General features: G+C 40.8%; 1 protein-coding gene across 9 annotated transcripts in view; it reads right to left on the reverse strand.

The window, feature by feature from the left end:
- Window positions 1-13,099, reverse strand: part of MAP4K3 (mitogen-activated protein kinase kinase kinase kinase 3) — a 65,562-nt gene that overhangs the window by 39,630 nt on the left and 12,833 nt on the right. For 8 of the 9 annotated variants that reach the window (XM_081903856.1, XM_081903857.1, XM_081903859.1 and 5 more), the window contains exons 4-12: window positions 11,332-11,396; window positions 8,057-8,112; window positions 7,190-7,237; window positions 5,949-5,991; window positions 5,222-5,294; window positions 4,480-4,611; window positions 3,167-3,229; window positions 3,000-3,081; window positions 2,428-2,538 (exon numbers count right to left, since the gene is read on the reverse strand). In XM_081903856.1, coding sequence (XP_081759982.1) covers window positions 2,428-2,538; window positions 3,000-3,081; window positions 3,167-3,229; window positions 4,480-4,611; window positions 5,222-5,294; window positions 5,949-5,991; window positions 7,190-7,237; window positions 8,057-8,112; window positions 11,332-11,396 — 673 coding nt within the window. Of the gene's footprint in view, window positions 1-2,427; window positions 2,539-2,999; window positions 3,082-3,166; window positions 3,230-4,479; window positions 4,612-5,221; window positions 5,295-5,944; window positions 5,992-7,189; window positions 7,238-8,056; window positions 8,113-11,331; window positions 11,397-13,099 lie in introns of those variants that run through there. The other variant, XM_081903864.1, reaches the window with a different exon arrangement.

Here is a 13,099-nt window from a genome sequence, read left to right on the forward strand (position 1 = left end):
ATCTGCCCTTATTTCCTTATGGGGGACACAAGAGCCCTTATATAGTCCTTTGTAGGTTCTCCATCGGTAGGAGAAAATAACAGAGGCCAGCCAGAGAATATTGAGAAGCAAAGGAGCTCGTTAAGCCTGATCTTTATTAAAGCTGTTGCAACAGGGTGCTCCCCTCACACGGAGGAGGACCCAGAACAAAGGGGTGCCTGCCCTTATATAGACATTTTAAATTCTTTGACCTGGAGTTCAAGACCACCCCTCCATACATCATACATACATCACAGAAGGGGCGTAACCCAAGACCACCCCCCACAAACATCATACCTACATCACAGAAAAGGTGGTCTACAACAGAAATTTGAATGTTGTTGTTTCTCCTGTCTACCAGGTTATCTGATTGCCTTTCATGGTAGTCTGCCCATTCCTTTGAGATGGTGATTACCCAATTCCTGAGACAATGGGAAGGTTCCCTGACCCCCTCCCTCCTTGCAGAGAAAACATTTGGTCAGTTTGGGAGTCAAAATGGTTTCAGGACGGTCTTCCTGTGCTGCTCCAGACATGTGGTCCACATATCTATGTGCTTGGTTGGTACATTTATGAAAATATGTATGACCTTAAATTTTTTATTACATAGCAACAGTGAAGATTACAGCCACTGGCTGAAAAACGGACCCTTACCTTCAATCTAGTACAGTAAACTGATTTTTTTTGGGGGGGGCACCAGAGTAGCATAAGCCTGCTCTGGAGGCACCTTGCCCAGGTGCTAGCTCTGCTTTACCATCAGTTTCCCTACTTAGCTCCCCCAATATGCGTGCACTGTAAACTTGTTGGGGTGCTAGTGGAGAATTACAAGTAGAAACCATTCCAGAAGTTATGCTTTCAGCAAAACTTAAGTTATAATACCTGAAATAAAGATTTTGCTATACAGGCGTTTGGACAAGACACTGAACTACAGCCCCCTCTAGCAACCTAAAGTATTTATCTCAGTGTTATAGGGATTAAATTCAAGTAAGCTTCAGGATGCAACCTGAAGGGTAAAGCAGCTAAGCTAGCTAAGAATGCATCCCAGCTTCACATTGTAATTAGCCACTAAAGATTTTCCTCTAATGCTGCTAAGTGGCATCCTTATCAGTCAATCAAAAACAAACCAGCAGTTCAATACAAGGCCTGGAAACTGCCTTATTGTTTCAGATAACTAGTTTGTGGAAACAGATGAGGAAGTGTCCTAAGCTGAGCATCTTCAGAAATGCTTAGGCTGCAAAGAGCTCCAGCTCAGTGAATTCATGGCAAATTAGGGGACTGGAAGATTGTTTTCCTACAGTACAGTAAAAGGGCTTTGGCTACTTTCAGTCTAAAGAGTGGACAAGGTTCACAGAATCTCTGACCCTCTCAATATTTTTTTAGACAACTAAAATGTGCATTGTCAATATATACTTATGCAAACCTTAACATGGGAGATAACTCACAGCACACACGCCATGCTATGACGGGGGATACAACAGTAACAACAACAAGAAGAAGAAGAAGAGGAGTTTGGATTTAATATCCCGCCTTTCACTCCCGTTAAGGAGTCTCAAAGCAGCTAACATTCTCCTTTCCCTTCCTCCCCCACAACAAACACCCTGTGAGGTGAATGTGGCTGAGAGACTTCAAAGAAGTGTGACTGGCCCAAGGTCACCCAGCAGCTGCATGTGGAGGAGCGGAGACGCGAACCCGGTTCACCAGATTAGGAGTCCACCGCTCTTAACCACTACACCACACTGGCTCTCGACAAACTGCTTGGAGCTACAAAAAAGCCTGTAGCACACTATTCTGAGCAGTGCTAGTGTCTGTTGCATGGTCTCTGGGCTCTGTGGTGTCTCAGAGACCAGCTAAGTCTGGTGCCCTGAGGATGAGGGCAAGAGAAATTGTGCCCATCGTCTGGCATTTATTGTTGAGTTCAACTAGTTAGCCGAATCAGTGCAGCATAGCAGCTAAAGAGCACGAGTCCGGTCCCTTTGGGTAAGTCACTCTCCCTCAATCCAAGATTCCTTTCTCACCAGTTTCACTCATTCATGAGACAAGTTCTAGAAATTCAAATATTTGCAACCACCCTCCTTATCCTCACATTACCTGACATGGGGAAGGTGTCTCAGATGTTTTACAGTGGTACCTCGGGTTACATACGCTTCAGGTTACATACGCTTCAGGTTACAGACTTTGCTAACCCAGAAATAGTACCTTGGGTTAAGAACTTTGCTTCAGGATGAGAACAGAAATCGTGCTCCGGCGGCGCGGCAGGAGCAGGAGGCCCCATTAGCGAAAGTGGTGCTTCAGGTTAAGAACAGTTTCAGGTTAAGAATGGACCTCCGGAACGAATTAAGTACTTAACCCGAGTTACCACTGTATTACAAAACTGCAAATACACTGACTTCTATAAGAAAGAAGTATTCTCACCTCAGGATCATCATCATCAAAATCATGATAGGTGGAATGATCAGGATTATTCATTTTATCCAACAGTTCAATAGCAAGCGTCCGGGTCAAGGGCTGGGTAACAAAAGGATGCTAAAGAGACAAAATGAAGCAGGAGAGAAAGCAAATGGAATATGCATTAGAATTTGAAAATTTTAACATAGATAGAAGTTGGGCAAGCTCCCTAAAACCAACAGTAAAAACAAAGTTTAAGTCTCCCCAATGTTATCAACGCAAAATTCAGTCAAGTGCTCGCTTTTCCTGCCCACTCCCATATGGGAACACACAGACTAAAGAAAGAAGGAGCAGCTCATATGATTCTATGCATAGGGGAAGAAATCAGATAAACAAAAATAGGTCTTCCATAGGGCCTCAGCACACCTATCGTTGAACCAACCAGATACTGTATAACATAATACGCCACCCCAACCTACTGGTTCCCCCCACCAGGAATGATTTGTCTCGGCACCTCCTTATGGAAGGTGTCTTCACATAAGGACAATACTACAGACAGCATTTTAACACAGTGGAAAACAATAAAACATAAGTTATACCTGTAATAGTTTTTCAGCTGTGGGTCTTTTCTTAGGATTCTTTGTAAGTGCCATTTTCACAAAATGGTGGAAGCTATTTGACCTTTAAAATGTAATTGCAAGCTTTAGAAGGTTATTTGGTGAACACAATAATCAATACAGTGTGGCTATATAACAAAGGTATTTACCATTTCATTTTGTCCTTTAGCTTTGGAGACTGAAAGTTGCTTTTTGTCATTAGAAAGAGTGCTCTGAAAAGCAAGAACAGTTGTTACTAGCTGTTTAAGAACTACAAAATCGATATTATTTTAGATCCAGGAACAAAAACTCTGAGATGCCTTCAGTAGGGGAATTTTTTTTTGTTTAAAAAGGAAACAAAAACAAAAAACACCCCACTATCAATGGGCTAATAACATTCAGGTAGAATGAACAAGGCAAGAATAGCATCTATCTGATTTACATCATAAATTAAATGCAACAGCAATCTATCTTGGGTTTTTAAAAAAATGTTGAGTGTCTTTGATGACAGGGGTAGCTATACTTATTTGAGGCCTTACGGTTTGGTTTTGTAAAGACCCTGTGCACCTGGAACACAGGGTGTACAGTGGCTTCTGTAGGGCTCTTGCAAACATGACTCTCATTTCCCCCATCAGCTGCCTTGGCATGTGATCTTCTGAGAGCAGTGCAATAGCCAAAGCTCTTCAGCTGTTACAAGCAGCACTCTGGATGGCTCTTCTTCAGGCCTCTAGCACACAGGCTACATCAGGCATAGGCAAACTCAGCCCTCCAGATGTTTTGGGACTACAACTCCCATCATCCCTAGCTAACAGGACCAGTGGTCAGGGATGATGGGAATTGTAGTCCCAAAACATCTGGAGAGCCAAGTTTGCCTATGCCTGAGCTACATCTATATGTGATAGCTCAGGAAGAATTGTCAAAAGGATGCTACTAGTAATTTGCAGGACATCTACTACTGAACGGCTGAAGTGGGTTGAAGCACACTCAGAAGACAGCATGTGTGTGCAGGGGAAAAGAATGTAAACCAAAAGCTCTTGAGAGACCGGAAGTCACCACTGCTGCCCATGCCTGAAGGTTCATTTTTCCATCCCTCTATTGTCTCTAGCTAAGCAGGCTTTTATGATAACTGAATATCTATTTTGGAAAGAGACTTTAGAAATGGCAACCACATAAACCCTGTATCATAAAGCCTTAAAGTAAGAGAACTATCCCCGTCCACATGTTTCATATTTGAAACTGTTCCAGAGCGCTTTCCTAGAGGCATAAGGAAGAAATAAAAGGAAAGAATCACACCTTTCCTTCCTCTATCAAACAGTTGCCAAAGCTGACTGTGCAGGCCATCTGTCAATGGACAGAAAAATGCAAACATGCAGGCAGATTCTGTATTCTGTGGTTAGTACGTTCCTTTTAAGAAAACCTGAAAATCACATGTATCCTCTCGTAGTTATTTTCCTATTTTCCAGCTTTACATACATTTACCAACCTCATTGGATGCAAGTCAAACATAGGGGGCTGAAGTTCTGCTAGTTCTATAGCAGTGATTCCAACAGCCCATAGGTCACAGAGCTGATTATAGCCACCCTTCCTTTCAACTGCAGCAACTTCAGGGGCCATCCTAAAAATCAGAGAATACTAGATTGGAATATGCAGCAAGTTCTAATCCTTAAATTTTGGAAACACAATGCAGCCCAAGCAATTTTCAATAATTTTCAGTGTTAATCTCCCTGTTGTTCATTACACTTTTAATTAAGCCACACACAGCAAATGCCCTCCTACCTTCACGCGTCCCAATGCCAGGTCAAGGTTGCTGTTTTTCCACTTTGCCTGCCAACATTTCAACCGGCTATTCTAATTGTATCATTAACATTTTACAACATTTATCTCCATGCTACAAGATCTATAAATACACACCCATACCCACACCCTCAACTGCTTTTGAGGACTCTTTCTTTTGGGTAATTGGCAACCATAACTTTGCCCAAGTACTGTGTGAAGATTGAGAAAGACATGCCTACTGCAAGTCCTTAAAAAATGAATCCACAATCCATGCTAAATCCCCTACTGCCCAAATGCTGATCGAGCGACAACCCACAAATCCTGATTTTGTCATCTCAAAACAAATGTTACACAATTCATAAAGGTTTTCCCATCCACTTCAAGATAAAATGCAGCTCAAGTTATATTTCTATCCATGCAACAAGTATTACTAAAGAAAGGACAATTACCAATATGGTGTTCCAATGAAAGATTTCCTTTTAGCAATTGTTGCTGTTATTTGTGCTGCTACTCCAAAATCAGCTGTAAAAGATTTGCAGGCAATGTGATGTAATAATTAACATGCTTATTGTAACAAACAGAACAGTCAGAGTTTTATGCAGTCCAGATATTTACAAACAGGTTGGAACAACTTTTGAAAGCCTTTTTAATCTTTGTTTCATATTTCCCTCTAACTATGCAATTATCCTCAAAGTGCAAGAAAGGCCACATTAAGCAATTCCTTCCCATTTCTAAGACAATTAGTCTTTTCATTTTGAATGGGCTACCTTGCAGCCTGCTCCTGCACCCTTCTATTTCTTCCTTCTATTGTCTTCATCTAAACTGTACAATAAATACTGGTCACCATCCAAAAGAGCCTCTAATTGTATGCAGGTGAAAAATTCACATACAAACAAAGCTTTCTAGTTTCCAGCCCCGCAAGTTCTGAAAGCTGAAGAGGAAAGCCTTCTTTGAAAAAGAAAAAGATGAACAGCAGCTTATCTCTGCAATCATTCTGGTAAAAACTTCAAAGCAAAAACTTGCCAGGCACACATACAACTTCTTTGGATTGTGACTGTACGCTTTCTGCTTTCCTAAGCAAAGCTACAAATAATGATACGATACTTCGCTGCTCAACCATCTGGATGATCGTACTACAACATATAGCAAAGTGTATATAGAAGTGAACGTACCTACCTAATTTCACATAGCCGTTATCAGTTAAAAGAATATTTGCTCCCTGGAGGGGGGAAATGGCAACAGACAGCTTTTTAGACTTCATGTTCTTTTAACTGTTTTGACACAACGAACATGCTACTTAATATTCAGAATATAAATGCTAGGAATGGAACAAAACTATAGTGCCATTCTTGCATATATATTTTTTAAAAGGATAGCAACTATAGAACCATATTTGCAAACGTAAAGAGAGGGGTGGCGAGCAATACCCTCCCTCAGGGTGATGATTACAGAGCTGTCCACCCTCGTATCAAGACAAATTGGAACCAATGCCATAAATAGGATATCCTAATTGGAATATATGTCATCATGAAATATGGCACAGCAACATTGCTTTATTTTATTAAGTTAAACTGGAACTAAGCATACTTCTGCAAAGTATACACTTTGGCTCTTCTTTGCCAGTAAAATAGCATTTTGGGTACAACAAACCACAGATATCCTTTACAAGATGTTGTTCAAACAAAAATAGCATATGGTGCTTCCCTAAAATCATCAGCTTGAATCCTCATTAGCCCAAGCCGACTTCAGTTCGTAAACCCCCTTCACAGGTCACCCCTGAGGTTTGACAGACCCTGTAAGAATGGCAGCTTGATTTCACCCAAGGTGATTCCAGTCGCTAATGTAAATCAGTGATTCCTTCTCTCCCTGCAGCCTCCAGCATCAGTTCACAGGGACCTTCAACTCCCAGTGTTCCAAACCCAGGGAGATGAAGGATGGGGCTTTCTTCAAACTGTCAAACCTTGGTATAGATCCGGAAAAGCATGAGCACAGTGGAGCTTTCTGGATCTCTTTCCTTTCTGCACTCCCCATAGTTATTCCTAAGGTAGGAGGGCCTTCTGGAAAATCATAGGACTGCAAGACGCACCCCTTAAATAGGAAAGTGTCTTCTGCTAGTGCAAGGGGAACTCTAGATTCCACTTTATGTCTTCATCAATTTAAACTGTATTTTGCATCATACACGTGCAACACAGATATAATCCCACAGGAACAGAAAAGCCATTATAACATACCTGAAACAAAACCTCTGCCAAAGCACTTCACTAGACCTTTTAAAAGGACATTTCTGCCTTCTTCCTACAATACATTTATATGATCCCAATTTTTAAAACCGATGGGACATAAAATCATTATTTCATGGTTAACATTTTAACTGGGAACTGTATACACCACATGAAACAATTCAAAGAATCACCTACCTTTATGTCTCTGTGCATTTTTCCTCTACTGTGAAGGTAATATAATCCCTATAGTTAAAAAACAAAAGCCATTGGAAAACGTTGCCTGTGTAAATTCATGTTTTATTCTATACAGGGGGAAAACCAACTCGATGAAAAAAAGCTAAATGGTGTCTCTGCTATGTGTCTTGATTGTATTTTCATTCACATCACTGCAGGACCAACCTACATTTGAAAGGCTGACAGAAGGAATAAGGAAGGAAGTGGAAACAAGACAGGTTCACTCTCTCCTTTCAAGGCAGAAAGTCGGCAGTGAACATCTTCAGAAAAGCCTCTCAGATGACTCAAATTTAGGCAACGGCAAAAACCATGACAGAAGCCCATAGCTATACTGAAGCCTGCAATTGTAGGTAGTGCATTTATGTTCCTGCCTTCCAAGCAAATGTGTTTGGAATTCGGGGGCTGCTTGTACTGGCGGTTCATCAGCAGATACAGATAATCAGAAGTACGCAAGAATTTTCCGTGAGCTACAGAGCAGTACATCTGATGCCTAAGGTGCTAAGCCATAAGATAGGTATGTTTCTCTGCAGCACCCTAAACCAACACACATATATGTAATACATAGGCAAACACATAAGCTTCAGTACTGACTCCTTTGTGGGGGAGGCAACTAAGAACTGGACAAGAAAAACATGTAGCAAATCTGGCTGGGAAACCCAGCCAGATGGGCAGGGTATAAATAATAATAATAATCATAATCAGCAGAGCAATACCTAGAATTAATGCACAATTCCGCATCTGTTGGTATTCAGCAAATGATGGCGACTTATATTCCCCCCCCCAGATTATTTCTATGCCAAAGGCTAACAATATAAGAATAATATTCACCTGTAGTGTTTCTCTGCTAACATAAGCAATTTGCTGCTCCGAAAGAGGTCCAGTTACTAGAAGAAAAGAGCCCCCCCAAACAAAAAATTAGAATGTTCACCGCAATTTCACTGTTACTCTTCAACACCTCACTGCAATTTCGTTCCCTTATCGTTTCTCACATGCGTGCGCATGCACACACACAGTTAATATTCCTAGCCCGGAAGCAGAAGAAATAGCACCACTTCACATTTTGCCAGAAAGCCAAGGCAGGCTCACATATAAGGATTTTGGCTGGAATTCGTAGTGATGCTCCAAAGGACCAAGGCACAATTCGGTTTGGAGGATGTCTTACCCCTTTTGCCCAGATTAGAAAAACATAACAACAATGTTTTTCACGTACTGGGTCCCAAAGCGTGAAACTCCCTACCTCCATATATTGGCCTTTGTTTCTCCCTACTCACCCTTACAGTGCAGCTGCAAACAACCCCCTTTTTGTTCTATACTTGGCTTTCAAGAGTTGCCTTTGTTTTCCTTTCCATATCTTTCTTTTGCGATGTTTCTCCCTTTTAAAGAACTTGCTTGGTATTTTAGGATATTTTATTATTTCTGTAAATCCTTCTCTATTCTTTCTCAGGCCCCCAAGAGTGATCTGGTGGTGGGTGGGTGTATCTAAACAGTCCAAACTCTCAGGTTCTACATACTTTAGAAACTATGATCAGAGTACCATGAGCTCAGTTTCTTGGAGGGGGGAGTTGTGGAAGATTATAATCAGATGATCTAAACTGAACTCTAGATGTAGCTAACATGGAGCAAGTTGTAAGAACTATTCTGTCTAAGAATCTCATGGAAATACATAGAAGATTGTGTTTAAAATCTTTTGGATTTTACGACTTGCGTATCTAACGGTTGACACTGGCCTGGGTGATAGAAACAGCTTGGAAATTAATTAAGAGGCAGAATATTTCACTCTTTTAAAAAGCAGGTTTGCAGCCAAAATCAGTAGTAACAGGAAAGCATTAGCTCCTGACATCTGTTCAGCCACACACGTAAAATAAGCTCATTTCCTAACACACAGGTGGCACCATCACAAGGACACCATCAATCACTGTGTAACAGAGAAACACAGGAATGACGAGGCCTAACGAAATAACACAATATGCCTGTAGGAGAGGAGAGCTCTCTTCTTTGTCGAGCATAAAAGAGTGACACAGCTTGAGTAATAGAAAGGTCACACTATCATTCAACGGGAGGGGAAACCCTCCACTTTGCCTCCCTGTGAATTTTGTTCAGCTATTGCAAGTGGAGAAAATGCAGTCTAGAGAAATAGAGAAATTGCTATTCTTGCTATTCTTAGCAAGAATAGCAAGGAAACTGCTTTGCAGCCCAGCAGAACCCCAGCCATTAACAATATGCTGCGGTGTGTCCAGGTTTCTGCTGAAATATGACCAAGCATCATCACTGGGTTAAATCCCTTTCATGCTGTGCAAATAAAACTTTTGAGTGGGGCCGCACTCTGTGACACAGGGCATAGTTTAGGGCAGCAAACTCTGCCTTCAGCATACTGAAAACTGTACCACACTAGATGGGCCAAACAAGAGCTTGTTCCCATGGTACATGTTATGTTAGTAAGTCCACACACGTGGCATATTATACTCAATAAGGAGATTTGGCTGGCATTTTCCAAACCCTGCTGTATACTTGACTAGCAGCGAAAATCAAAACATTCAACTATTCAACATTCAATCTAACAAGATCAAATGTCTCTGATAAACTTTGCTGAGCAATAAGTAAAAATGCTGGGATCCTAAGCATACGTTCATGTTGCTGTTTTTACCACTAATTGACTTGTTCCTCTGTTAGAACTGTTTTCAAATTTTGTTGCAATTTATCTTTTTACAAGAGGAACCTGCAACAAAATGTTGCAGCATATCCTCCTTTCTGTTTGGGGTTACAGACATCTATTCCATTCAAGCAGGGCATTCCATTTTCTCTTTTCCAACAGACACTTGGAACTAAACAGGATCAGTCCTTGTTGAGATGTTCCCTAAGTACAGTGGTACTTTGGTTCACGAACTTAATCCATTCCGGAAGTCTGTTCTTAAACCGAAACTGGTCTTAAACCGGTTTCCCTAATGAGGCCTCCCACCGTCGGTGCCCTCCCACCGTTCGGATTCCATTCTTAGACCGAGGTAAAGTTCTCAAACCAAGACAATACTTCTGGTTTTGCAGAGTTCATAAACTGAATCGTTCGTAAACAGGACTGTTCTTAAACCGATGTACCACTGTATAACAATTCTTCCCTATTGTTTCTCAGAGGCCCCATTACGGCTCCACTTCTGTTGGCACTTGCCAACTGAGTTTTGTTATTAGAGGGAGCCATCTGTAAGCTGCTTTGAGTTTGATATTATAACAGAAAGGCAGGAAACGAAATGTAAAAACAAACATATTAAATTCCACTGAGAGCAATAGGACTTAATTGTGCCTAGGATCAGGTTGCAAATATTTCACTATCACATATCCAGAAACCAACAAGGATTGTTACAAGATGTGCAGAATTTCAGGTCAATTTACTTGTTTCACAGTTTTTATTTAAGGGATGGTAGTGTGCAAAGAGATTCTACTATTATTAAAACATAGATGACTGTTGAATATATTAAGGTAAAATGGAAGTTTAGAAGTGGCTTATCCATCCTCTAATCTCCTTTAACCTGAGTGTTTTACATAACTACCTTCTTACAACTGTAACCAACTACAAGCTTTCATAACTGCCAGTGCTGAAAGCAAAACAAGGCAATATTCAGAAAAAGAATTGAGGCAGAAGGGCTCTTATACTGAGCAGTTATTAGTCAATGAATATTCAAGTTACAGTGGTACCTTGGTTTACAACCATAATCCGTTCCAGAGGTCCGGTTGTAAACCAAAACAGGTTGGAAACCAAGGCGCTCTTTCACCAATGGGGCCTCCCCCCCAAAATTGGTTGTAATAATAAAAAAAAGGGTTGTAATCCAAAAAAAGGGACATGCACTTCCGGGTTTGATGTGGTTGTAATCCAAAACGGTTGTAATCCAAAGCGGTTGCAAACCAAGATACCACTGTATCAAGTCAAGAGGCTTGGCCTGTTATTTTGTGGTGCCTGTAGGCTATATAGTTCATACATTGTATAGATTTTCTTGGCTTTAAAATAAACTTTTCTAGGTCCAATCTGGAATTATTAAAGGAGTCAACAGAGCCCTCTTAAATTTCCACCTTCTAGCTGCAGTTCCCAAGAAGAATTACACCTCTCTTTAACTTACCATGGTAAATGTCCTGCAATGAACCGCCTCCACAGAACTCCATGCAAATCCACAGTTTATCACGTCTAAAAATCAAATTTTATTAGTTTTGCATATTTATAAACAATAAATAAATGGTTAGCAATGGCAACTTTGCCCTACTTTTTGGATAAGCACTAAAGGCTGCACCTTTTGCCCTGCACAACTCTCCCTTCTCAATCTCCTGCAGCGAACTCCAAAACTGACCAAGAGTGCTCTCCTCTTTGAATTGGGCGCCACATCCATATTCAGAAGTGTTCTCTGTCACTGATACATAACTATGGGATTTTCTTCTTGGAAGAGGTGCTGAAGGAAATTATGCAATACCATTTGGGGTTGGCATTTCAATGGCCAGTCTTTGGAGGGTTGGTTGGTATTTCATTCTATTAGGATTTTTCTCAGTTTTCCACTGTCAATGCTTATACTGTACTTCTGGTTTTAAAATGGTGTAACCAATCTACGGCCTTCAGAGTAAGCAGGAAAAAAATCTAAAATAAATACAAAAGCACATGAGGCAGCACATAACATGCCGACATGGTTCAAAATGCTGTCCAAATGCAGAAGTTGAGACACAGTAACCATTAAATATGCCGCGCAATGTAAAAAAAGATGCAGGACACATCTAAATAATTGTGCTGCATCTCAGCTTCCTGGCTAATTTACTATATTTGCCACAAATGTAACAGCACACATTCTTTCATTCTGATAAAACTGCAAACTAGCCACACAAGATTTGCTTTGCTATTTTAAGAAGCTGCAGTTCCTTCCAGATGATGTAGAGTCTTAACAAGGGAAGTCTCTGGGCCTTTTCTACCCGACTGTTAAGCAGGGAAGTTCATATTAGCAGGTTTTACGTGAAACACGGAATTTGATGCCTAACATTACACAAAGAGAAAAGAGATAAAGAGATAGCTCACTTGGTAGAACATGAGACACTTAATATCAGGGTTGTGGATTTGAACCCCACCTTGAGCAAAATATCTCTGCATTGCAAGGGGTGGACTAGATGATCCATGTGGTCCCTTCCCAACTGTACAATTATATGAGTCTAGGAACTGCATGGTTTTCATTAATAAGAAATTTAGGATGTCGGAATTCAATGGAATTCATGCCACTTGAAGTAACTCAGTGAGCCTTCACTAAAAAGCCAGCCTGATTAAACTCAATGAGTCTTAAGAAAACAAGTATGAAACAGCTTTAAATAAACTGTTGAAGGCAAAAATATATTTAAGGTTCAACAGCACATGTCAAAAATGTGGTTAAATTCAATCATAAACGGTCCCAGAAACATCCAAAGCAGCATATTTAGGCTTGATGTACTCTTGAGTAGTTCCAATGAGAGTTTAGAAGGAACTACTCAGGGAACATCTTTATAAACATCTTGGATGAAGGAATTGAGAAGATGCTTAGCCAATCTGCAGATGACACCAAACTGGCAGAGGTAGCTATTGCAGAAGACAGAATCGGGATTCAATATGACCTTAACAGATTGGAGAACTCGGCCAAAGCTAACAGAATGGATTTCAACAGGGACAAATGTAGGGTTCTACACTTAGGCAGAAAGAACCAGCTGCACAAATTTAAGATGGGGGACACCTGGATTGCCAGTAGTACATGTGAAAATGATCTAGGGGTCTTAGTAGACCATCAGCTTAACAAGAGTCAACAGTGTGATGCAGCAGCAAAAAAAGAGTGAATGCTCTTCTACGCTGCATTGACAGAAGTATAGTATCCAGTTCAACGGAAGTAA

The sequence above is a fragment of the Podarcis melisellensis genome, assembly GCF_964234715.1.
Source record: "Podarcis melisellensis genome assembly, chromosome: 3".
Lineage (NCBI taxonomy): Eukaryota > Metazoa > Chordata > Lepidosauria > Squamata > Lacertidae > Podarcis > Podarcis melisellensis.